At 44.0% G+C, this 27,797-nt stretch overlaps 1 protein-coding gene across 1 annotated transcript; it reads right to left on the bottom strand.

Moving 5' to 3' along the window:
- TIMM44 (translocase of inner mitochondrial membrane 44) lies at positions 1 to 27,605 on the bottom strand. The gene is made up of 13 exons (XM_026865272.1): positions 27,576 to 27,605; positions 25,822 to 25,929; positions 25,137 to 25,307; positions 24,558 to 24,638; positions 21,879 to 22,028; positions 19,354 to 19,493; positions 18,773 to 18,858; positions 16,885 to 16,977; positions 16,429 to 16,553; positions 14,750 to 14,800; positions 12,689 to 12,778; positions 8,846 to 8,956; positions 1 to 4,887 (listed from the first exon to the last, which is right to left on the bottom strand). The coding sequence occupies exons 1-13, from the start codon at positions 27,588 to 27,590 to the stop codon at positions 4,768 to 4,770; spliced, it is 1,341 nt and encodes a 446-aa protein (XP_026721073.1). The 5' UTR covers positions 27,591 to 27,605; the 3' UTR covers positions 1 to 4,767.
- Positions 27,606 to 27,797: the final 192 nt, after the last annotated feature.

Raw genomic sequence — 27,797 nt, 5'->3', positions numbered from 1 at the left:
ACCAGGCTTCACAAACACGCATGCGGTACCTGGCAAAAGATACTCCTGCAAGCGATGAAATAGGTTTGCAGAGCACAGCCAAGAAAAACAGCAATTATCTAAACCTCTGCACAAGTTGTAGTGCAACGAGACCTGTGAAATGGGACTCTGGTGCTGGAGGAGGGACAAGAAATTTTGGGGCTGAGGGAAGAATTGTTGTTGCGAGAAACAGCAGTAATGACAGCTTCTCGGCAGTAGGTAATCCAGGAAAAGACATAAATCTTTTTTTTCAATATGTAGAATCGATGTGATGGTGAAATTATTAAAGTGGGTAACGCACTATTGACTTAAGAGATTTACAGTGTTGTCACAATGATCTCAAATCTCTTTATCAAGCAGAAAAGTTTTCGAAACGCCTCTGTGCAAAAGAATAAGGGAAACATTCGAAGGCAAACACGAAGGCAAACTTCTTCCCCCGTGCAGGGACGACTGCTGTGGGAATTACCTGAGTCTCACCATGACCCTCGTGCTCCTATTCAATAGGCAAAGGGACCTTTGGTGCTTCAAAGCAACGACAGGGAAGCCCTAAAGGCTCAGGCCTTCCTCCCAAGCCACCCCCAGCCTCATTTCCAGCCCTCTGGCAGAAAGATGTGATGCTTTCCAGGTATTTCCACTCTTCCATCAGTCACCTTTCTGCAGGGACCATTCCCTCCCTGCACCCCTGACACCACGCACAGCCCGCGTGTGACTGCTGAAGGAGCCAGGGACAGTGACACTTACGTGTACGTATTTTTGGCTTTGCACTGGTTCTTGTGGGAGAAAGCAGGAAGGGGAGGGTTACTCTAGTACCAGCTATTTCATTCAACACGAGGCTCGCAAGGCACTGGGCAGATGAAGTGTGCCACGGTGATCCTGTGGCCCCAGGATTAACCACTTCCAGGTCCCACGTCCATCCTTTGGCATGTCCAAAACTGCACCAGGCTGCTCCTTGCAGGAGACTGGACCTTCGGAGGTCCTGCCCTACCACTGCTAACTTGGTTCCAGCTCAAGCCCAGCCCCATGCAAGACCTTCAGCCCCATGGAACTGCCCTTTGCACGGGGTCCAGAGCACTTTATATTATTACAATTATTGTATTTAATCCCCAGTGGAACAGGCTGGAGGCTGAGCCCCAAGACATAGCCCACGAGTGCAGATCTCCCCATCCCAGGTGCTCTCCCGATACCAATTTGAGTCATTATCTTTCTTTAGAGAGATTTATAAGCATCACCAAGATCTTCGCCACGCACCAGTGCCTTTACAGCAGTGCCACTGTGGTGGCTGCCAGCAAGCCCAGGCCTGTGCAGTGCTACTATAACTCAGTGCTGCAAAATATTTACAGCCCACTGTAAATCTGCTCACTCATGAGAAGTATTTAAAAATAATTTAAAATCTTCCTCCTGCTACGTGCAAGCTGAGCACTGCTTTCCTATCCAAACTATCTGCACCTCCCAGGAGACTGCTGCTTGTAGTTATTTAAAAAATATAAAATCCCAAGATAATTAATTATCCCAAGAGCTAAAAAAAATAATTAAGTTACACTTCCCTCTGAGATGCAGCAAGTGAAATCTCTCTACTGTCCCTTTAGCATAGAGCAGCTGGGGTTTGGGGATGAGGGATGTCCCAGGGCAAGGGGAAATGGGTCCCCTCCTCAGGCAGGACCCTGCCAACAGACACCCCTCCCCACATGCTCATCATGACCCCCAAGATGTGGGGAAAGAGGTTTCAGAAGCCTGGCGAGCAGCTAGGCTCCCACTGCCAGCCCATCACAGCGAGGCTCTGCCAAGCAAAGCAGATCCGAGCTGCCCGGAGCTCCACCAGAGCCCCTCTAACCCTGTCCAGAAGGGATGTGGGGTGCGGAGTCCCCAGCTCCATCCCAGTCCGAGCTTGGGCAGAGGTTTGTGAGAGGAAGGGCCGGGCGGTGACAGCCTCCACCTCTCCCACAACCACCACAGATCTCTCAGCGTTGGGCAGAGCTTAGAGATGGTTCATTTCAGCAGTTGGGATTTCTGCTGCTTCTTGAAGCTCCCTCAGGTCCTGGGGCTCTCCCACCTGGCCAGGAGAGCAGCTCAGCAGCTCCCTCATGGGGAGGAGCAATCCCCAGCTCCCAGGCCCCACACCATGCACCAATTCTGCTGGAAAACCAAGAGGTGGATTCAGCACAGTCACCTTGAATCTCGAGGTGACCAGCAAACCCACGCTGCAGACCAGGCTATGGTGAACGCCACAGCCACCAGTACAGGGTTTAGGGTGGTTAACCCTCACTCCTTCTCCATGGCTTAAATCTCATTTAATTTCAGGAACTGCCCTCATGCCACTGCACCTCTGGAGAAAAGCTGCTAGCGAGCAAGACAGCAGCTGAAGGGAACATCTCAGAAGTCCCCACAGGGAGCAGCCAGCACCGCAACCCACCCTTCCGGGAAGGATTTTCTGTAGCAGCAGCATCACTGAGGCACCACCAGCTCTGCCACCTCTGCTCGCTGCGGACAGGCAGGGCTGACCCTGTGTTCACAGGTGAAGCCAAACCATTACGAGATACTGCTGCCCCACCACGGCTGGGTTACTGCAGTTCTGGGCAGACCAACAAGTTTTACCCTCTTAATTCAGATCTTTTTTCTCCATCACCAGTTAAACAAAAGTGAAAAGGACGCTGAGTAAAGGAAGTTTTGCGTGTGCTTCACAGAAGCATCCCAAAAGACTTGGACAACAGGTTGCACATACGTACCCAGGCTGCAGACTCCTCTCTGATCAGCGACTGCCTGCATCCAGCTACTGAGGAAGCAGGGCAGGAGGTGACCAGGCTTCATTTTCCGAGGGCACTGACTCAATTTTTTCACAGTCTTGGCGATGACACTTTCCCCAATCCCGATGAGGTTCAAAAAGCGTCTCAAAGACATTCACTGTCAACACTGCATTGGCACTCAGTGGTCTTGGTGTTCAAACCAAGGGTAAGTCTCTGCACACATGACAGAGCCTGTGTGCAGAGATGTGAGATGGGATCAGTCCCTGGAAGAGCCTGAACATCAAATCACCACTTCTGAAGGCAGGCAGACACAGGAATTCCCTATTTCACAGCCAATTTCTGCATTGTGGAATTTATTCTGCTCAGATCTTCTGTTTGTGTACTAGTGCTTAAGATACTGAGTAAAAATCTGAAGTTATTTCACTGACAAAAGCACCAGTGAGAAAACTGTGTGATGAGGGAGGCAGCAGGGACCATGTCCCACCCACAGCCTGCCCTGAGAGCAGCAGAAATACCGAGCGTGGCAACCAGACAGCAGGTCTGGGCATCTCCCAAGGAGACAGGGCAGACTCTGCTATTGAATTTGCCACACTTATTGCCTCTCACTCTAAGAAAGCTGCTAGAGTTAAATGTCTCACCCAAGGGCTGGGAGATAATCCCACTGACATTCAAAGGAACTGATCCGGACACTCACAAGAGAAGGAAGAACTGGCAATTATTCTCTTTAATCATAATGTCAAGGAAGTGCTGTCCTGCATCACCCTGGTTTGTGCACAGGCAGAACACAGCAGCAGATCAACCCTTTGATTTCCTACTCCACAATCAATGTTTCTTCCCCCAACCTCACTTTCCGTTAAGAAGTGGGTTGGTTCATCAACGGCCTCATCACAGCTCCCAAACTGAGCCCTCAGCAGAGATCCCAGAGTCTGTGTGAGCATGCTAGCAGCTCCCCCTCTGCCATCTTCCAGTGGCTACCTGGGACCCCCAAGCCACGGGGCCACCCCCCTGACCCCCCTGACACACAAGTCCAGCTGGTGAAGCCACGCTCATAACGCACCTTTACACAGGAGGTGTGTGAGCTGCACCCTCTTTTCCCATCTCACATAAATACCTGAGCTACAAGAGGTGATTTTCTGTGTGTTATTGCATTTTATTTACTCCTTTGTTGCTCCTCTGTCCACCCCTACTCCTGACCTCTGTTCCAGCACTCTGCCTGCTCCCTCACAGCCGGTTACAGCCTCTCTCCTCCACACCATCAGAAGAACCCAACAGAAATGCAGTTGTGCGCTCTTTAGTGGCACCAGCTGACGCAATGAACAAACACCAGAAACAGTAATGTTTCCCCTGCAAAGCTGTGGATATGTAAATATTATCACTGGCAGCAAACTCCACCCCTGCAACCAGCCTCCAGAACCTGCCTGATGATGCCCACACCAGCCGAGAGTCATATGCAAAGTCCTGATTGTATTTGGTTCAGTAAAGTGCAAGACACTGCAGCAACAGAAGGCTTATTGGTGCATCTTGTGCGAGAGATGTACGTTAGCTAAAACCGAGCCTTAAAGCACCTCTAAGACCTTCTCAGGGATGCTTTGAGGCCACCAGAGGACAACAGCAGATGGGATGTAGACCTGTGACATCTCACTCTCCAACACCCACCACTGTCCATCACTGGAAGCACTGGGAACCACACAGGACCCAAACCAGCCTCCTTCAGCCACAATTAATAAAGGAGCCAACAGCAGCTGCTAGTGTCTCAGACCATTCACGTTGAACTCTACCGTACATCCTTACAGTGCGATTCTACACAGCAAAGCGTAAGGCAGGTATGTCAGACTCGTCCCGTTTGTTACAGGGATTGGTATAACGAGGGCACACCGAATAGCCTGTTCTTCTGAAAAGGAACCAACCCAGCCTCTTCCCCCACAGTCCATCATACAGCAGACTGGTGCCAGTTCAGAGCCAGCGTGGCTTCAAGAGAGGTACAGGAAGCCCTTGGATGCAATTCTTCTCAGAGAACCTGCTCAGTGCTCGATGAGGAAATGTCCAATAACCTCCACGCAGCGTAGGGGTTGAGTTCATCCTGGTCTCTGCAGAGTGCCCACACGTACAGCATCCGCAGAACCTTGTCCTGGAAGGAAAATCCTGTCGTTAGAACGTGCGTGATGGTCACGGACCTCCTGGCTCAGAGCTGACGGGGACATGCTCCTCACTTCCTCCAGAGATTGTTCTTGTGGTTTTGCTCTCTGGTTCTAAGCCCAAAGGTCCCGAATAAGGACAGCTCAAGCAACATCTACTAGATTGTGGTTAGAAACTTATCACAGTCAGGAACAGATAAACTTGATATCCAAAACCAGAATTAGGGTTCCCAAATATCTCTGGCTGACATACATTAACTGGCACCAGTGCCAAGATTGATATTGGACCTTATTTTAAAATACAAATTTCTGGTTTCAAATTGGTTCGGCTGCCAGGCTGTACTGCCCTCTGTAACCTTCCATCAAGTTTAGGCTCTTTCCTGCAGCTATAACTCTGTTTCTCCCACATCAGCCCATGAGCTCCCCACAGCTTCCTCACAAGCTCTCACACTTCCATTTGAGAAGCTCAAATTACCCCAAAAATTATCATCACCGGGTCTGAGAAGAGACAGAGATTTAAAAAAACAACATTAATCCATGACAATCAGATCATACCAAGTCCAGCCACAGTGTTAGCCACAGAGACACACTAATTCTGCCATCAAATCTTTGCCGTGCAGACAGCGCTTTCACCATCTGGGGTTACAGACTGAAACAGAACTATCAGCTTTTCCATCCCTGATGCATGTAATGAGAGTGCCAGCAGTTTTGTTCAGAGTAAGTGAATAAGGATGAAAACTGTATCTCAGCACATCCTGAGGCCATCGCTCATGGTCTTACGAAAACAACTCCCTGAAGAGTCACTGCAGCTACCAGTGACAAAGTTGCTGCCTCTCCCAGCAGAGAGGCGACACCACCCATCAGAGGCTGGGCTGCCAGAAGCCCAAATCTGGCAGTGTCACAGATCCACTCTGCAAGTCAAAGGCTATTTTGATCTTATCATTTAACCATTTACCATGGAGAGTATTTCCCTCAGATAAGGAAGTATCACTGAGGGATAAGACTGTGCACTGGCTCAGCTCCCAGATCTGTAGTTAACTACTTACATTTTTGATTGAATGCATGAATCTTTATACGTTATAATTTAGGTACACAAATGTGAGAGGGGAGACTTTCTGTACCAGACCAGTCATTAAAAAACTAATGCTTTAGAAACATCACATATCATAAAGCCATTTTTTTTTTCTTGCTCAGTGTTGCAGAACATTAACTTGCTTCACCTCTGCTCAGAAGTGTTAGAAGTGATTGAAAACTTGAGCCATACAGATGTTTGGGGTATGTCAGAAGAAGAGCAGAGGGGACAAGAGAAGAAAAACAAAACTTTTGCCTGCTTGAGACAGGCTGTACATTGATGTACCAGCAACAGCAAGGCTAACAGATCTTTCCTGAATACAAAACACTAAGTCTAAGCTCAAAATGAAGTGGGTAACGTAACTGATTTAACATTGCCAGTGGAGCCTTAATTTGCATGAAATTTGTGATTTTCAAAGTCCATCTCGTAAGATTGTGATGAATGGCAATTTAATCATACACTTCAGCATCAAAGCTCTGCTGCATCTTGAAGAGTTTACGTTCTTGATCATGGGATTTCTGAAGGGATGAACAGCTGATAAACCGAGTTACTGGTAATCTTGCAGCATGCGGTACTGAACAAGTAGCACAGCTTTGTTCCTGGAAATGAGACGTGATGAAACATAAAAATTACGTGTTTCCAGAGCAGAGGTAACTCCGTTTTTCTGACCTGGTGTTTTTATTAATAGCGTACATCTTAATCCTCAATGTACAGCGCATGCTGCTGCATATATTCACAGAAAGTGGGACGGCAAACGGGTGGCCTCCCAAAGGCAGATTTCTATCATGGCCGTGCATGCGAGGTGAAAATGTGTCCTTCAATCCCCCAGTCTGCTAGGACAAACAGCATCCTGTCCCACAGTCCTTCAGGGGCTAATTTTAAAAAGACCCCCTTGACCTGGCAGCATTGCTGGCTGGGTTGACTAAGGCCTCACTGTCCCAGATTTGATTTTGTGGTGCTCCATGGGGACCCCCTTAGTTAACTACCACACCACCGTGTCCCACCCCGTCCCAGGCTGCCTGGTCTCCCCACACCTCACTGGGGGTGAGCCTGCAGCACAGCAGTGGGAACCTGAACAACTGCAACTAGGTGAAATACCGCAGCAATTACAAGCATATGATTCCTATTTAGAGAGTTTACAATTCGAGGCTCCTTTTCCCTTGAACGTCATTTGCTCAGTACTCTGCAGGAGCAGCTCAGCAGTTAACACCAAATCATAGTTACCAGCCAGCCCGCATCTGACATTTGATTAAAGCTGAAGTTTTGTTTCCAATGAAGAATTTTAATGCATCTCCTTGATTCATTGCCGCTCCGGAGAAATCAGACAGCAAACAGACTTAGATATCCTGTTCAATAATTATCACATCAATATCTATCTTCTAGGAATGCAGTAATTTAATGCAAGAAATCACTATATCAGCTGTTCCACCCCTGCAGTTGATGTGACAGGCTGTAAATCAGTCCAGATGGGCTCCATCATTAAAATGAGTCCCTTTTTTTTTTGAAAACTTACAGCCTGGACTGAAGAGAATGGTTGCAAAAAGCCAATATTTATTAAATGCATGTATTAATTTTAATGGAAGTCTGATAGAAACTGCCAGCTCCAGGCCTCTCACAATGTCCCCCATTATATATCATTAAGCTACTTAAACATTCACAGACACAGTGCAAGCCAGAGCTGTCAGGATAGCGAGCCACTCGAGAACAAACGCATTCCAGAAAAATGCACAGGGCTCCTTCAGCCTGCTGTGTCATTAACTCTGGGAACAAGCATATTCTGTGGTTATGTCTGACAGGCTCAGTTTAGCATCCCTCACAACAGATTACGCAGGCTGGACTCGTAGGTTAAAAGCTAAACCACAGCAAAGTACAATCCAGGGATTTGCTGCACAAATCACCCCGTGTCAGAGGTTCCCACCAGAAGCCTGTACCATGTACAGCATTTAACACAACTGGATATGGGAGAGTTTCAGTGAGTAAAGGCTTGTGGTGCTGTAAGATATTTTGTACCAGTGCAGGGAGGCAGCAGCCAAAACCACAAACTTCTACTTTCAGTTGTTTACAAGTGATTTTCCCCACCTCCTGCAAATGATTTAAATAACTCCAGCTCCCACCCTGTTTACCAAACATCTTGGTGCTCTGTTCTTACAGCGCCCTTTATGAAAGGAAAAGGGAGGAAAAAAAGAACAGGATCAGGAGGAAGCTGTGTGATGGGGCTTCAGTTGGCAGCAGGACAGTTCAATTCTGTCCTGGAGGGTGCCAGAGGAGCAGAACTCAGGTGGTAACTGCAGGCAGGGAGGGTGCTGGCCAGGCTCAGCAGCAATTGGAGGGGAAAGCACTGCAAGCGGTCATAGCCCCAGCTCCTCTCCTCACTGGGATTTTAAAATCACAGAATCCCAGAATCATCTGGGTTGGAAAAGCCCTTGAAGCTCCTCCAGCCCAACCATGACCCTCCCCAACTCCCCCAGATCCCTCAGCGCTGGCTCAGCCCGACTCTTCAACCCCTCCAGGGATCCCGGGGACTCCCCCCGTGCCCTGGGCAGCCCATTCCAACGCCCAACAGCCCCTCCTGCAAAGAAATGCTTCCTACAAGCCAGTCTCAGAAATATCCCTTTCTCTGTCCATTCTAGGTGTTTGCAGACTCTCCTCGTAGATAACAATTCTCAATTAATAAGCCGTAACACTTCAAGAGTCTGACAGGAATAAAGAGCCCACGCTGAGCTGAACCAAGACCTGACCCACAAGATGCAGCATTACAAACACGAGCGAATGAGTACATGCAGACACTCGCTGCTCCAGGCACACCCAGGAACCCTAAGAACAGAGACAGCTAGCAGAGCACCCGGGGGAACTGTGTGAAGCTGAGGAGCATCACTTACCGGATCACCTTCCACCACCTCCCCTTTCTGGTTCTTAATTACCATCACGACCTGAGCCTGAAAAGTGATGATTAATACTGGTCCCTGCTCCATCATCTTCCCCATAGCCAGCTGCAATGAAAGAAAATTCCGTTAGAAAACAATTTCTGTAGATTAACGTAAAAACGTCGAGTATTTAACCCGACTCCTATCGCTTGGCACAGTTAACAATCCCATCTTCTCCCAGAGCTGAATCTAGTTATTTTAATCAGGTTATACCTGCTCTGTTAATACAGATGCTGTAGAAAACTATTGCAAAGCATTTTCCTGAAAACTTTCCCTGTATTTAAAAGCTTTCCCAAAATTGTTCTGAAATTTTTCACTATTTTTCCAAGTCTAAATACCTGGGAAACATGAACAAGCTCTGTTCCATGATTCCCAAATTAGAAACCAAAACTAAAAGAAACCTTGCTTTTGAAAAAAAAAAATAAATTGATTTTTCTGAAGTACATCAACTGAAGTTTTTTCTCTTGCTTTTGAATGAATCTGACATGAAGTTGTACTGAACTAGATAAACAGAAGTAAGTAACAGAAAGACTTCAAGGTGAGAACCTTTTGTTTGACAGGATTTTTTTTCTCTATTCTAAGGTCATTCCACTAAATATTTAAAAAACTTATTAAGTGAAATGCAAAGAGGAATGGAGAATTTTTTTCTCCCAAAGCTGTGCTCTTCAAAAATACAACCCTTTTTCTATCTCTTTTGTGGGAATGCTGTATGCTACAGAATATCTTGCTCTTCAGTAACTCTGTGTTACACCAAAAGGTAATCATACTACCTCAAACTTACGGCAGCATGATTATATTCTTTTGTATGAGACACAGACATTGCATTTTATCATATAATAAAGAACGTAACACAAGAGACAGTTACAAGACTGTACCATAATTCACCAAAAAAATATAAATATGTGTATTTATATTTTACTCTCCCCTGAGGAAAACAGCAATGGTCCTTTGCTTAATCTGAGGGAATCTGTTCTCTAGCTCTGCAGTAACTCACGCCATCCCAGTCCACGCTGCATTTCTGGAACTGGCCTGACTCATTCAGCAATGCATAACGCCTTCCACCCAAGTACCAAAAAACCAGATCTCACAGCTCTTCGTCAGACCAGTTTCCATGACAGATATTTTTATATGACGCCACTTGGCATTGATAATTCAACAACATAAATCTATTTGCATGTGGGTTTCAAGGAGGAGGAGGGCTCTATCACTGAATAGGCTGTATCCCTTAAGGGCACCAAGGCTTCCATACTGGTATTGATTTATTTTTTAGTATTATGATCCCAAAAAAGCTCTATAATCAAGCCAGTATTTATATCACTCCTCCCACACTAAGTTCAGAAACCCCATTTCACAAGTCACATACTTAAAACTGCATTTAGGCAGCCAAATAAATAGTCCTAATAAATATCAAGGATCCAAAATTCCATTATATTTAAAGGCAGTAGTTGTCTAGTGAAGTTAAAAGTGCTTAAGCAAGTACCTGGAACATGAGTTCCGATGCTTATGTTTGAAAGACTTGATCTTAATTTTAATGCTGCCAATTTTGCAGCATGTGAATTCCCTTAAATCTTCTACATGGGTTTTTTTTTTTCCAGACTCGCTGAACTGTTTTTCTGGATGAGATCACTCAACATACTCCCATAAATCTCCTCTAGAGAAACACATTTAAAAATTTAAAACACACAACACCCTTTATCCCCCCCCTTCTCGCACTACAGACAGCATTAAGAACTGCACTCATTTATGTTCCATATCAATCATTTTCCAGCTAAGATGTAATTTTCTTGAGAAATTTCATGCAAAAATAAAGGCACCTAAAACAAGTTAATAACGAAATGTCTCTCCAGTCACCACTCAGAATCTGTGCATAACTCTATGCTAATTAGCACCTACAGAGGAAAAAAGTTATTTAGCATACAATGAAATCAAGTCTCCTAGACACTAACAGTACAGGGAAAACCTTTGATTTAAATAAGATGCTTAAAAAAAAAGCAATCATGAGTATTACTTCCATAGCTTTGATTTTGTTAGACCACGTTATTTATTGCTGAAGATAATCAAGAGAATTGCAGATGACGCAGAAATTTTCCTGCTCATCTGGCATGTGCTTGCAGTTAATATTCAGTTACCGAAGAGGCAGGATATGGCTTCCCTCTGAACCCAGATGGATGAGAGAAAATGAGAAGCCTATCAAGACCAAAAGGCAAAACAGTCCTAGGAAGGGGACGAGACATTAGCCTTTTGTGTTAGGAGATGCCCTGTAGATGATCTGCTGGCTGGCTGTGAAGACAGGCGGTCATTAATCAAGTCAGTTCCTGCTGTTCTTTTGTAGGGCTACACGGGTCAAATTAAGTCTCTCGCTGTAGGGCATTCTCTCACAGGTTTCTGGAGCTCTCCTGCACCCACTCCAGTTTTTTAATGATGTGCACACAAAAAAAGAGAGACTCTGCATAGGGCTGCAGAGAGAGAGAAAAATCACCATCAGTAGCTCTCCTTTCAGGAAACCACCAACAGCATCTGATTTTGTTCTCTCGGTTTTCCATGATGGTTGCTGAATTCTTCCTGCCTTGCAGGGGTGTGACCACAAGTAAGAAACATCTGGCCAGCCAATACACCCGACAACATCTGGAACAGCTCTCCCTTTCTGAACAGCAGCCTTTTACTGCCAGGCTCCATTTGCATCTCCACCCGAGAGCTTCCAAACCTCCGCTTCCCCACCTCGGGCCAGATCACCACTGGGTTTAAACCTCTACTAAACAGCTATAACAGTGTCCTCCGCTCCCACAGGAATGCCCCTGCAGTTGGCTTTATGTTAATTGTCTGAATGGGTTCAGCTTATCATTTTATTGAGTATAATACTGCACAGCTGCACGATATTGGACAAGTGCACCACAACTTGGCTCCAACAGAAGCAGGTACTGAATGTTGCTGCCTTTGAGTTAGCACCTTTGATGAGAGGCAAACAGCTGATCTGACTTCAGACTATTTCCACCCATGTTTTAAAGCACCAGTGTAGAGCTGCCCTGTTCCCCACCTCCCCTTGCACACTTCCTTTGAGGCAGAGCTAGTTATGGGATATGAAAGGCCTGACTAAAGGTGGTAATTTCTTTTGAGATACCTTTGCCATTGCAAGAAAGATCTGAAGAAACCTTAAGAGGCCAGTGACAGATGACACTAAAGACTTAAATTAAAGTACTGCTGTAGACTTACTGCTAAGTAGAACAATAACACCTCTGGCTCCTCAATAAAGGGGAACGCCGAGAGGATTACAAACTGTGCAGACATCTGGCCAGAGCCCCCAACTACCAGCACTCCTCTCGAGGAGGCAACGGCTCTGCTCACAGCTGTAACCCCCCCCTCTCATCGAGAGCCATCCAGAACAGCAGTTAAATCTCTCAAACAGCCACTCCTGCACTGTGCAACCTTGAATCACAGGCGTACTGCACGTTATCATCCAGAGTAAGCACCCACAAAGCCCTTTGTGAAAGCACTGGGTCAGTGCTATTTGCCTTTATCGTTAGCCTTCCTCAGTCTGTATGCTGGTGATTAAGACCAAGCTGCCCTGGCAGAGAGGAGACAAAGCACAGCTCCGTAACTGAGGCTTGACCACACAGTGGCAAACGTCCCATGAGCTCTCCCTTCCAGCAGCGGTGACCTGGTTCTTCCGTTAGCAGAAATGGCAAACACCAGAGTAGCGTGAGGCAAAAAGCCAGCAGTCAGAGCAAAGAAGAAAACCTCTTCTCAGCCCCTGAGTTTCTAATTCATTCCCCAAGGTGAAATACAGAAAAGGACACTCACATCAATGTTGTCAATGTCAAGAATCCTGGAGTGGAACTGGAGGCCCATGGCTTTGGCTTGCTGGATTGGATGAGCAAGCTGACTGTAAGTCTAAATGAAGAAACAAACTTGTGTTACACGTTTGAATTTGTTCTGTCACAAAGAAAAAAGGATTTTCTGCTTAGAGAGCACCACCAAAAAAGAGGAGAATACAAGTAATGTTTTTGCAAATATGCTGAACACGTCTGTCTTGCAAGGTATCGAACAGCTACGTCAAATGCTCTGGGCTTCACATAAGCAAATTTTCACTGAAAATCCGACCTCCCCTGGCCAGAGCAGGAGATCCACCAGTCACAACAGAGTATGTACATCGAGTGCATCTCGTAGCCGAGGCACTCACAATTCTGATTCGACAGCAGACGAGGAGAAACAGTCTGGGAACCGAGCTATTTTCCCAATACCCAGCCAGAACCTGGAGGCAGACCAGCATTTCCTGGCTCCTTTTAGGCACATGCACATATGCTTCATTATTTATGCATCGTGAACTGTTGTTGGGGACAGTGAATTTCTACTTGCTTCCAGCATTATCACCATATTCTTGGCAGGTATCAAACAAACAGGAGGCAGTCACTACCTGCCTCCCCACCATGGATCTTCTAACCTTCATCACAAGCATTTAAAAGCAAATATCCTACAGAAGTTGCTGGCAAAGTCACTAGAGAGAAGCTGAAGTTACAGATCAGGGATTTTGAGGACAAGAGGCAGCTCCATGAACCACAAACTATACCTAAGCCAGTGGGCTGACAGCAACCTGCAGCTCGGTTGGTAAACCTGCCACTTAAATAAGTTTTTGCTTTACTGGTCTGTATTCCAACACTTTAGTGAGCAGTATCACACACTTCACGCTCGTGGTATGATCTGTTCAAGAGCCTTATCTCCGGGATTCACAGTAATAGGACTCTCATTTCCTCCTTTGGCTTATTTTATGGATGATTCTTAACTTACGAGCTTAATTTATAGCTACAACGAGCTTAGAAGGTTTGCTTTTTGTCTTACAAACTGCAGTGAATCTGCTACTTCCCTCTAGAGATCTGAGAGGAATTCTACGGTGTCATTTCAAAGGCTGCTTGAACCAGTAAAGAACTTTGTTTACTTTACTGCTTTGAATATCTGATTCTTACGTACCGCAACACTGTTATGAAGATGTTAAATCACAACTAACAACCACAAAATTAAATACAAAAAACCTGCCTCTCCCAGTGTGTGCATTTCCAGCCCTCTGGTGGCGGTGATCAGTAAGAAGAACATTCACTTTAAGCAATTAAATTCTTTATTTAATGGCTCTGCGTAGCCTACAACGCAATTATTTTGGAGCAGCGTGAAGACCAGAACAAGTGTCCATCTACGTTGTCAGGAAAGGATCTGCTTTCATGAAGTTAAGTGGACAATCACTGAATTGCAACCAATTCATACTCATTATTTCAAGAAGTGGATCCAATACTGAAAATCTATCCCAGCACAAAAACAAAATCAGTTTTTGTATAACAAAAGAAAGATCTGTTTTCTGCAGTGAGATTACCCAGGCTGCAGATCACCTCTGATGCAATTTCTTAAAAAAACTTCAGCCTGCCAGGATTATCTGCTTGGGATACTGCAGTGGAGCTGTGTTTGCGTAGCAGCTCCAGGGACAACTTGACTCTGTAAGCAGAAAAGCATTGCCTTTTTGGGTCAGCTCAAATGTCTCTGCACCTTCTCACCACGTATGTGGGATACAGGCTCTACTAAACCCCATCCAAATCAAGAAGAGAAGTGCAGAACTGGAGCTAGTGACTAGTCTGAGCTTAACTCTTGATTCACCATCTGTCTCTAAAGCTCTTCTCTCCTATCCAGACTATTTCAGAAGTCCAGCGGGTACACTTGATTGCATTTGTCTTTTGTAGTATGAACACGTTACATGGGGAAGCAGCTGGGCAAAGCAGGTAAGCAACATCATAGATACAACAGCAGGACAGCTTGCAAGCAAAGAAACCTACTTAAAAGAGAATCATAACCTTTTCAGACATTTTTAGGAGCTCTACTTACCGCTTCATAGCACCAGTCTTTGAGGATATCAAGCTCTCCAGACATCATAGCCTAAGAGAGGAAAATCAAATAAAACATGAACATTTTAAAACACCTCTTATATCAGAGTTGAAATTACTGGTGGCAAGATACTTTAAATCCTGTATCTTGTGAAACCCTGCATAAAGATAGGAGCTTCAAAGGGGAGCAGCATGAAGAACTTCTATAAACACACATGTACCGAGTCAGATGTACATAAACCTTTTCAATAATTAAGATAAAAGCTATCTTAAACTTTCCTATCCAAAAAGTCAGCAGAACACCCACTACCCAGAAACCCTGGGAGGTGGGATTAACAGAGGCAGGAGTACAAACCAGAAGTAGATCTACAGTTCTCAAGACTGTGAAAAATTCAGGGCGCCAAATGAACAGAAGAATCACACTGCAATTCATGGAAAACTTTATCTTTAAAACAATGGTGTAATAAACACCTGGAATTCATGAGACAGAAGCTGGGAATTCAGCAGATTTCAAAATAAAGTTAGTTACATGTAGCAGGGCGTTTTTCCAATCTAATGCCTATAAATCTTCATACCCGATGGCATCTGTAAGCTGGCTGCCTACAGTTTGAAAAAAAACCTCTCCTGTGAAAATTCATTCTCCAAGAGTCAAGAGCCCATTTTTTGCAGCTCGCTTTAGTGACACGGCACCGTTAAGAAAAGCAGATTCACCCTGACAGGTCTGTCTTACTTCACTGTCAACATTAGACTTCCAGTCCCAGATCTGATGCACAAACCAGTCACTACAAAGACAGCAGTGACAAAACCTAACTATGCATCAGTTTGAATGTTTGTATCTGTAAGCGTCAAATTATTTTTTATTCACCCTATAATGCTACCTCCTCATGACTAGCAGTATTATAAATATTTCTACACGTGTATTAGCATATATCAGTTTGAGATATGATCAGTCACTGCACTGCAGGATGAGAAAATAACACTTTGCTCTATCTTAGCATTTGTTTATCTCTTCAAACCTCAGTATTTCCAGTCTCACACAAATCTCTCAAAACAATTTCTGCTCTACTTTTTCAAATCCCCTACTTTCACTCTGTCTTTTCTAACACACTGTTACAGTGAGCAGAACTATATCCATTTATACGTGATGCCACATCCTTCATCAGTGCTATCCTCCATGTGTTTTTATACTTTAGTCTTTAAAAACATTGTTCCACATGTTATCTTGACTAGTGCCAGAAATACTTTCACCGAACCATTTGTCATGACCTGGTCTTCTTCCCAAGCAGTCACAGATCATTTAGAATCCAGTAGTACATACGCACCAAATTCTTTATCAATATTTGATATCACCATTTTCCCAGTACTGTTGTTCATCCACCTACTTCAGTTTGATCCCTCTGATGCCCATATCATTTCTCATGGAAGATAGTTAGTTGTTTTCGAGGCCAGAAAAAAAATTTACCAGTCTACTAAATTATGCAGTATAGTTTTAAACTAAATTGTTATGTGGGATTCAACTTCCTTTTCCCAAGGTTATCTCATGTTCTGTGCAAAGCTGGATGCTCGAGAAGCAAATGCTGTCCCAGCTTTTAATATTAGCATCAGAAAACTAAAAGAAAAAACCTGCCATAACAAAAGAAACAAATAAAACAAATGCATTATACTGTACCCCCACCTTACCTCCAAGACATTGGGGATTATATCATACTCGCACTGCTTTAAAAACCGATCTTTGTCGAAGGATGGATCCACTTTGAGTATCTCTGTCAAAACTTCAGACATTTCTGTCTTCGAGAACAATCCTCCTAATAAAACAATTCAGTGAGATTGGTGGCACAATAACTGTCACCAGAAAACAAGAGAAAAACCCTTGGTTATACACCAGAGGGAAGGAACCTGGGAATGACTGCAGACTTTAGGTTACGCTTGAGATTTATCCCCTACAAGCATTTGTCATCGTACAGCACTTCTGATCCCATAGCAGGTTGCTGCGCTGCCTGATACTGGATAATGATCCATGCAAAGTATTATAAAGCTCCAGAATCTACCCCAGAGGTTAGTAACACACGGAGGACAACAGCACAAACAGTCACTAGGAACAGAACTAACACTTTCACGGCAACGATGAAACATTACCTATTAAGTCAGTGACTTTGTCTGTGACAGCTCTGGAAGCTCGAATGAATGCATTATCACTTTCATCGTACTTCATTTTCATTTCAAAGAACCCTGAAAGGAGAGGAGACATGAGCAGTAGCATCCTTCCACTACATTCCTGAATTAGGAAACAACATGCTATGGGTTGTAGATGAAACCTGGTAGTTCGCTTCTAAACCTCTTTGTTGATAAACAAGTATCTATTTCAAAAGTTACTTCTCTCATCTTCCTGCAATGTTCTCAACTATTAGTAACTGTCATTAAGAGAATAATGGTTTCTCTGACATCAGCTGCCAGTAACTCTATAAAATACAGTAGATTTGCTCACACCAGTAACAGTCTGCTTACACCTCTTGATTCAGCCTGCTACAAAGGGGAGCAGGATGCTAAACCAACCCCAGAAAGTTTTAACTGGGAGACAAGTCAAGAATAGACCTTAAACCTTGCAAATTTTTAATAAAATAGCAAGATATCAGTAAGGATGCAGTTTTTAAGCAGCTGTGTACTTCTCAACCTTGATAAGAAAGCAAGCCAAGCATGTCAGAAAACTACAGAAGTCATTTGATGGGGAAGGAGAACTGCAAAGCAAAATCTCCAAGGCAGAAAAAAAGGCAGGGGGTAGGGGGGGGAAAAAAAAAAAAAAAAAAAGCCATTTAAGCAAGCAGGCATTGTTGCAACAAACTAAGGGCTGAACCAACCCATTATCTGTCTCTGGACAACATCAGATGGAGCAGAACGGCAGAAGGTAGTTGCGGAATAATGGGCCCTGCAGGGAAGCTTCTTCCCACCACATCAATTAACAGCTGGAAGCCTGCCCTGAAGCTTATGCTCCTTCCAAAAAACACACAGTGTCCTCGGTACAGGTGGTACGTAAAGGGAGAGCACACGCTGTAAAAGCCTGGTGCAACCACATCTGCAATGTTGCCTGAATTGCAAAACCACGGTGTTGGAAAGACGCATAAATCCTCAGGAATGCACAGAGCTCGTGCAGATGGCACAGGAGCGGAGGATGCAACATGTGAGGAGTTTTAGGAGCTATGAACATCTCTCCTCAGAAAGGGTAACAATGGGATATAAAAATCCATTCCCAAGGAGTCCCACTTCAAAAGAAGTTGGGAAGAAGAACAATCCAAAGTTAATTGTATGTTGCACTTTTACTGTTTTTTTCCCTTAACAAGTCATTTACCCTGCAGTACACTGGCAGCTATTATTTTGATTTGTTGAAGGATTCTGGTCTCAGGTTTCTTTATACCCTTCAGAAACATTAAGTGTCTAGATAACTATCAAAAGCCATTGCCCACTGCAGTACAGATATTCAGTATTTTTAGGTTTTGCAATAAAAACAGGAAGGAGGCAAAGTCCCACACATTCCAGAGTTCTAAGCAGATGACAACAGAAACCAGCTCACTGAAGACAAGATTTTTCCTCGTTATAAGCTCAAGAAGAGATCTGCCTGCCCTCTCCCTGGTGACACACACACCTGCATGCCCCAGTCTCTTTCCAGTGCCAGAGTGGATCTGGCTAAAAAAAAAAAAAAAAAAAAAATTGAAAAAAGAACAGAGTTTGCTTCTCTTTAAGAAATGGCGAAAGCAGGTTTTGGTACCTACAGGGAGCAGGGACTGATCAAAAACAATGCCTGACTGGGGGAGGGGGTCCAAACACAGATGGAGCAGCTTGGAAAAGCTGCAATGTTGTCAACTACGCCTACATCCCATTCACACCACCTCACAGCAACAGCTACAACAAAAAAAAATGGCTATGATTTGCATTATGTTGAGACTAGTTGCACAGATGGCATTAGATCCAACACAGCAAGAATCAGAAGAGGGAAAATAACGTGCTACTCCTTTGTCTTTGGAACACTTACTATTGAAGACCACATTGTTGTCCTTGAAATCTTTCCACTGCTGATACCATTTTGAGTCTTTATGCAGCACCATACCCATGGCCTCCCTGGAAAAGTGCAGAAAACATGGGTTCTTGTGAACGAGTAACTTACAACTGAGAGAATAAAAAGGAGAACATCCCGATAAGTATCACTGCAGCATCACTGAGGCTGCTACACCACGTAAATGATACACGACTTAGTGGAGCAAGGCAGCAGAGAAAGCAAAGGAGCTCAGACTTGGCACTGCCAAACATAATTCAACAGCAAGATGTTAGAACTGAGAGAAAACATAACACATGCACAAGTCCTAATTTCATGTCAGAACACTATGTACCCACTTTATAATTCTGAGTGCCCTGTTTTACTATCGGAACATTCCGTATCATCAACTTATGCTGGAAATTTACTCTCAGACCTACTTGCTCTGCTAGGTTACACCTCACCCCACAGCCTCAATTCAGCACTTGGGATTTTAACCATCCCTGACCTGTAGTTAAGTTTTCACATTTATATCAAATTATACACAGAAATATTCACCCTAAATTAAATCCAATACGTACTCATTGGCTTCAAATATTCGCTCCTCTTTAATCCTCTCGCCTGAGAATTCTGTTCTTTTTCGTAGTCGCTCCGGACGTTTGTAAGGACCGGTCTGCCCTAAAACACTTTCATCTATTTCCTTCTTAACGGTTTCTACACCCTGAAAGGAAAACATCCCTATTATGTTGATTTACTGTTCCCCCCGGCCCCTTCCCAGAAACTGAAAATCGTTTCTGCTGAAGGAAAAAAAATTAAAAAGAAAGAGACCACAGGTTATTCACCCCTCCCTTACTCAGCAAATGCTTCTTTGCCAATGGCTATTGACAAACACACCAATAGCAAGGGCTTCTGCTTAAGAAGTTAACAGCCTAGGACAGCAAATGGATGGTTGTATTGAATCAACCTGAAGAAAAAAACCAATACAGTAGAAACTACAGACACAGTCAAACCTTACAGCTGATAAAGGGTAACCTCTACAGAGTGTAAATTGGCATAAATCAAGTCAGAGGAAGGCAAGCATATCAGCCCCCAACAGCCAGCAGCTGCTGATAGAAAGACAAGCCCCAGGCAAAAGGGAGAATGATTCCTAGTATCCAGAAGTAGGGGAAGGACTTCAGGACACCAACTAACTGCAAAGCCACTGTAAATTTCAGGTTCTAGGCTCAAGATTAAACCAACAGAAGTATTGTTTTCCCCAAAACAAAAAGAAGCCTTTTTACAGACTTCTACACACCACCTAGCTGAGAAAATAGCTTCAAAGCAAACTGTTTTTTTGCCAGAGCAGAGATGTGAAAAAAATCACAGTAGCGCCGTTATACTAAAGGAGAAATAGGAGATATTCTCCCTCTTGGGTGAGGCTACATCAAGAAAAAGGACCTGATAAACCTGGACTGATAGACAGTGAACAGCTACATCCTTAGTCCAGATACTGCCAAGAGGAAGCTGCATCCTACCACAACCGTTGTTGGGAATTTTTGTCATACAGTTCAATAGGAACTCGAACTAAAAGACATTTTTAGTGTTTCTCCTTCATCTTGGCTGCTCTACTTCTATTACTGAACTTTTGAGCAGTACTTTCTCTAGTTGCATACTTTCCTATTGCAACCAGACACAGGCAGGCAGAAAGGGATTTTATTATACACACTCTATACAGCTTTTCCCAACTTGCATCTTTATTTAGAACATGCAAGTCATGCAGCCCAAAGCATCATGTGGCTTTATGGGGGCTGCTATTTTTCAACTTTATTTTATGCAGGAGTTTTCTGGAGGACACACCAAATGTCCAACACAGCTTTGCCAGCGTAAACCATCCTCCCCTACTGAAAGTCAGCGTGACTTCCCCCTGAAGAAAGTTACCACAGCGCTCAGGGCCTAGACAGAATAGATGCCAGAGATCTGATATGAAGCAGAAACTGGAATTTAAGTGACTGTAAACATCAAGGATAAGCAAATAAAAAGCTCCAAAGCTCAGTCTGTTCCTACTGACTATAAAAGACAATCTGAGGGAACCTGGCAGAGAACAGAACAAGACACAAGCCCCTGTGGATATCATCTAGCTCCAGATCGTGCAAATAAACTATCTCCTAAATACCAAAATCATGGGGAGCTTAAAATGAGACTACTACTACAATTTCTAAGACAATTGTATTTGGTTTTCTGAAGCAGCTGACTGAATATTCCAAATTCTACGTACATCCTAGAAAGTATAGCAAAGCTGCAAGAACTGTTCACAGCCTATAAAAGGTCTGTGAATCTGTTACATCTGACAATGCATCAAAAGTTTTTATCTGTTTACAGGGAAAACAAATCGTTAAGCCTCAAAAAATTTACTTTATGGTCCTATAAAACCATTGCCTGTTTATAAAGTCTGGCCTAGCAGTCTGCTTTATAGAAGGATCAAACAGTTCGTAGGTTAGGAGACTGCTGGAGCAAGATAACAGGTTTCCTGACAGAAAAAGAAAAAAATATGGTGGATAATGTGATCTGCAGATACAGCTGGAAATGACCTTTAGCAGATGATGTCTTATTAGGAACACAGAAAGAGGGGAACTGACATGACTGATGTGACTGATACTGCTCCTCTTACAAGGGCTAAAGCTGAGGCATGAGGAACCAGTCGAGGGGAACACTTCTTGTCAGGCTGACTGCCAGTTGATTGGGTGACATCAAAACAGATGAGCGCTTACACATTTTCAAGAAAAGGAGAGCTTTAAACAAGCCAGTTTGTTCTCAAGAGTACCACCAGTACCTGTCTACAGAAAACATTTGCTATCCTACTCCACAAGCAGAGCAACCAGTTCTTCCAGTAACACATTTTAGCAAAAGCTCAGCTACTCCCAACTTACACTTTTCTAGGGTTGTTGAGTCAACACCAGACCTGAAAAATACACCTCTGGAACTTATCAGCTTATTCCAATGGTTCAAAAGAACTTGCTCTAAGAGTTTTGCATTTCATTTTATACTCAGCATAAACTCGCTCATAACTTCCATGATAACAAGCTGTGTCCACAGCGCTGGGTCCTGCAGAGGTGTGGGACTTACGTACCTGAGAAATAGCTTTGAAGGCAGCTGTCTTGCCTAATTTCTCTCCTCCTTTTGTCACTGACTCTGCAGACTGCTTTGCTGTTTTTGCTGCTTCTTCCACACCTTCCTTTATCTTTCGGCCAATATCACTCTTACTTACTTCATCCAAACTCTGAAACAAAACAGAACAGGAGAGAAAAGGTCATTTCAGGTGAAACAGGGAAAAACTTATTTTGAGTAACTCCTCTTTGCGAATGCTGAAGACCTCCTAACACATGACAAGACTAATCAACCCTAAGGTGAACACACGTGTCACAGGGGAGGCTTTACAGGGACACCATGGCTTGGCACTGCAGCGCTATCCAACACCTCTATGCAGAACAACAAATATGGCTGCTCATGGGACCATATGCATTTGTAATAGCTGCTACCCCCAGATTTCAAAAAATATGTATTTTTCTTGACATCAAAGAGAAGGACCAATGATGCTGGAGTTAAAATACCCTAGCCCTTTCTTTTGAAACAATCAGGGACTTCTTGCTTCTTAAAAGAAGGTATAAAAGAGGCTGAGACAGCTCCCTGCTATGCAACTCTTCCTGTAAAATTAGGAAATGCTTTTCTCAACCCAACATCTCCATATACATCACTTTGGCTGTTTACAGAGCATCTCATATGCAAGAGGTTAAAAGGACTCTGCCAGCAGCTGGTCACCCTTTCCTTCTGCACCATCACACATCAGATTCTCAAGGATCTTGGAAATCTCACTGGCAGCAGGCCACCAATTCTGATGGGCCACAAGCCACAACCCCAGAGGAAGAGAAATGACAGGATAACACTCCCAACTGCTTTTCCCTGGTTTTCAGTGAGATGTGGCCAACAAAGACGCTTACAGCGCCCTCAACAGTACTGAAAAGATAATGGTAACGTCTACGTCAGCAAAGAGCATTATGTCCAGCTCCTACGTACACACAGTTAAGCTACAGCAAAGCTACACTTAGAATGAGAGTGAAGGAACGCAGCAGAGAGCAGGCACCAGGCCCACACAGACTTCAGACTGCACAGAGTTTAAGTCCAGCGGCTGGCTGGCTGCTTCTCAGCGGGGATCCTGCACCTGACTGAAAGTGCTGGGAACAATCACACGGGCTTTGATCTTAAACCACGGCTGAAAACGGCTTGGCTCACTCTGCTCTGAAGCAGTCTAGCTATGAGCAGGAAGTCTGTGAGCTTCAACTGACAGGTAAGAAAGAGCCTCCTGAAGCATCTCTCAGCTCTAACTTACTACAGAAAATTTTGTACTCCCTATAAGAGAAAGAGCAGTAAGTTTTCAATCATTGCTGATTTAATTAATCAGTAAGAGGGAAAAACAAGACTTGGGAGTAACCATCAGGGTGGCAGCCACTGCAGCAACAGCCCTTCTCCAACTCTTCTAGCTCAGTGCCACCTCCTGGGTACTGACAGATCTACAGCAGAAGGAAGGGTAACGACAAACCCAGCAGCAAGACTGGGAGCCGGTGGGCTAGCAGGCACTTTTGCCACAAAGGAGTGAGTAAGACTGGGTCTGCTCTCTCCTCCTCCTCCCAGCAGCCCTGGAGACTGAGGGCAGCTGGTGCAGGCTGAGCACGCAGGAATCAGCAGGTTGATTCCAGCAGGCCCTGTCCTGCCAGTCATTCCCTGTCCTCTGAAAGCAGCAGGGAGATGCTGAATGGATGAAGGGGGCAGAAAAGGGAATAAGGAATAAAAGGCTTTGCACCCCACTGAGGACTGCCCAAATAGCCCAGTTTTGTACCAGCTGAATTCACAGCTGCAGATCAGCTTCTGCAGGTGTCACATGCACCCTATTTATTCCATATTTAAAATAATATCAGGAAGACTCCTCAGAATTTTCCTCTAAAGATAAAAATCAAAGCATACTAAACACACAAATACATCTGCTCTCTAGATGAATTCGGACAAGATATGAAGTAAATGAGCACAAGCTGCAGTGCTTAGTCCCAGCCTAAAAAATAACTTGAATTCAACTGCTTAGAAGCAGATCTATACAGACACAGTGATCTTTAAAGTCTGAGCCTCGAATGGAAGACACTCATACCTGCTGGGTATGAATGATGCCTGCTCCTCCAGGCATTTTGTTATTCCCAAGACACAGAGCCACAGGATCACTTGCAGCATGCTAACTGAGAGGAGAGCACTTCAACTATAGCACCAGCACTTCTGCTTACAAAGACCTGGAGCCTCTGACGTTACAGATCTTTTTCAACATGCAGTAAGAAGCCAGAAGCCCTAGCACCTTAGTAGCAAGAAGTGTCAGTGTGAAGAGCATCACATCTCCTAAACAACTTTCCAGGATGATTTTCCAGCATTGCTCTAACTACCCTCCAGTAAAAGAACCACCTTGAGGCTTTTTTTACTGCTAGACAACACAGAACTGTAAGGACCATCTCCAGTCTCCAAATCTGAGAGGAATCGCTGCACAGTGCCTCTCCTCTGACCACACACTGACTGACTAAGGAATCTATCATATGCCATCACTACAATTTTGTTAATGATTCTGGCCTTAAAGATTAAAAATAGTCACCACCTTTGGAAGAGCAACCACCTTTCACCAAGAAAAAAGGAAGGGTGATAATACAAATGTGCACAAAACACAAAACCTTAGAGCAGAACTGCCTTAGGGAAGGGTTCTTCCATAGCTGCGTTTTACCTCTTTCACTGTACCAGTTATTTCTTCAAGTTTCTTTTTAATCACTTCTGAGGTCTTCACTGTTTCAGATTCAATGGTTTTCTGTGGAAAAAAAAAAAAAAAAACATTCTGCATGTAACTACAGGAGGGAAAATACTCAAAAACAGTTCAGCACATAGCACACCCCATTAACACTGTAATTGAGGACAAAAAGAGCTACATCCTAGGGAGCAAACTACTTGAGTAACCAGCTTCAGCATTTCATTTCTGCAAGTAATGCTGTTCATAGTTCTTGAAAGAATGAAAAAGAAGTATTTAACTACTGCCAACGTTAAATTTAATGTGTCATTATTTTATCTGCTTATTATTTGGGAAATCCAGTGAAGAGTCTGTTGGAAAGATTTTCCACTAAAAAAAACCCAAAACACCTAAGGCATCCATCTACCAGCCAGTATTTCCAACCAAGCAGAACTTCTCATAAAAACAGGCATGCTGAACTAAACAGTTCATTTGCAGAAAGATTCAAATTTACATTCAGAACAGTAACAGCTCAGTGGTTGGGCAATGAAAACATCAAAGGAATACACGAGGAAGACTTACATATTTCCTCCGTGCTTCTCGAAGCGCATCAGATTCTTCTAGCTTTTTGGCTTCATCTCGGAACTTTTTAATACTTTCTTTCATCTCCTTGTTTTTTGCTAATTCCTGTTTGATGTTCTCCACAAAACCTGATATAAAACCCTTTCTTCCTCCAGAAGAGTAGCATCTAGACTAAAGAAAATCATTACATGTTGTAGAATCTAAAGAGACGTTAAATTAAACACATATCAAAGCCAGCAGGTAGATTTACTTAAGCCAAGCACTGGGTCACTTCCAACGTATGAAATGTTGTGGAAAACATGCAGCTACCTTGAAAAAGAAGCAATTTACCCTCAAAACAGCCAGATGTCCAACACACTTGTAACACCCTGTGAAGTACATCTATAGAGCCATTAAAAAAGATGCATCTCCAGAGGAAGTTTAACTCCAGAGGTTAATTCAGGCTTAAACAGTTTGGTAGATGAAGTTACCAGAGCACCACTCCTGAACTCTGTCACTTGGACTCAGCTGCTACAAAATTCCTTGAATTCATCAGATATATCTTAAAAAGTGGAAACTGTCAACCTAAAACTGGTGCTTCTCAGGAACATATCCACATCTAGTCCACAGATTAGTACCCTAATGGGAAACCACTTTCAGCCTGAAGTAATAATTAAAAAAAAAAATATATCAGCTGTTAACCAACCTGATGGATCTCTAAAACGGGCCTGCTCATTCTATACACTGTACCCCTGTGGACTGCAGGAACTGGGTATCTTCTGGATATAAGCCATATGCCACTGATGAGACATTTCTGCAGTGAAAACATAAGATCAGGTTAGTGCACAATAGAAGGCGGCTGCAGCCTTAAAGAGCCAAGAAAGAAAGGAAAGAACACCACAAAACAGGTAATATTCACTGGTCTTCTGGGAACACGTCCCAAGTGCTGCGAGGAAACACTGCAGGCTGGTTTGATAAGTCATCCATAAGAGCTCTGGTTCGAGCAGCACTACATCCAGTTACAAGTTCATTTTGATAAAACCAAAGCTGCAGTCCGAAACGGGGCAATACGCTTTTCACAACTACTTGAGAAAACGTATGTGCTTCACAGAACCCTGATTTTATGAAAACAGTGATGCACAAGTAAATCCATCCTTGAGTCAAAACATGGTAGTGATGAGAAGTATATTGTTTTTTCTAGGAAAAATGGCTCCAAATATAACTTTCTCCCAACTGTGGAGGAAACCCAGGATCCCTCTGTATGTACTTGTGCTGCCTGAAGTCAAACACCTTTTGCCTCAAGTCACAGAACAGAAAGGATACACTAGATCACAGAATGATCAGTGAGAAATCCTGCTGCACCTTGCTGAGATCACAAGCTGCCAATTCTTGTATCACGTGGCTAATCCATCAGTCCACCACCCTACACTGAAAGGAGACTATGCAGAGCTTGCAGATTCTTGTCTTTACTCCCTTAATATGATCCTTTAGCACTGACCTAGCTCCTCTTTCCCACATTCTGGAAAAATCTATTCGGCCCATCCTTGGCCTTCAGTCAGGCAAAAGCTGCACCTTTTAACTCAAACTAACCTCCTGTTCTTGGTGGACCTGCATTACCAAATCATGCAACCCAAGCTCCTTCTCTACCAGACCATGCCTCAAACTGCTCATCCTAAAAAATAAAAAAACCCAGAAAACAAAACATGGACAAATCAAACAGGCTTTGCCATTAAAAGACTTTGGAAAACGATCTGCAAGCGGAGAATATTTAATTCTGTATCCAAGCTAACAATAACACATCCACCTCTTTAACAGGCTCCTAGATGTTGAAAAGGTTTTGTGGAAGCTGCACTGTCTGGTCCTGCAGCTTCAGTGACGGCGCCACCAAACACCACAAGCTAAATCCAGACTTTACCTCTGAGAAGCAACGGCGTAATATCCTCACATATCCTGCCGGCCCAAAGACATGCGTTACATCAACTTACTGGTTTCTCTACTTTTATTAACTCAGCTCCCTCTGATTTATCACCTCTGTAGTTACACCTAAGTTGGATTGCTGAGCTTTAAAGTGTCAATTATATATCAGGGAAGGAAATGCTCTCCATAGCCTATCTTTGAACCTTGCTGCCCAAGTCATCACTGAGGCTGGGCTTTATAGCAAGCAAGAATAAGCTAGAAATAATACCTTAAAAATCTGTATTAACTGTAAGAATTACATTAAACCCTGGGCTGACTGCCTGCTGGATTTAACCAACTGCAATTCTTGACCAAACGGCACATTTCTTCCATGCTACTAAGCAGAGATGTTTAATCCCATGTTTAACTTTGGGCACAAAAGATCAACCGCTTTCAAAGCACGTGACACTACAAAGCAGCTTTTAAAGCCAGAATCTTTACATTCAGTTCACACTCCCATTCACCTGCTGAACACTGGGGAAAAACTCGTATTTATATTTAAACCTTGCAAGAGGCCATCGGTGGAGCAGCCCAGCACTACAGACACCTCTGTGAAGACTCTCTGGAAGCTCTAAGACCCGTCTGGGCTAAACTGGCCTGGGCTGTCCCTTGCTGAGCTTGACAGCAGCGCAAGCAGCGACCCCGGAGCGGGGAGCAGAGCTCGTGCCTGGTTCCACCCGCCCCGAGGCGCCCTCAGCACGGGCCTGGCGGCCCTCAGGGCCTGTC

Source organism: Athene cunicularia (assembly GCF_003259725.1).
Source record: "Athene cunicularia isolate RWA chromosome 28 unlocalized genomic scaffold, athCun1 chr28_part3, whole genome shotgun sequence".
Classification (NCBI taxonomy): Eukaryota; Metazoa; Chordata; class Aves; order Strigiformes; family Strigidae; genus Athene; species Athene cunicularia.
Note: the sequence above shows the minus strand (reverse complement) of the source record. Positions and strands in the feature narration are given on the sequence as shown.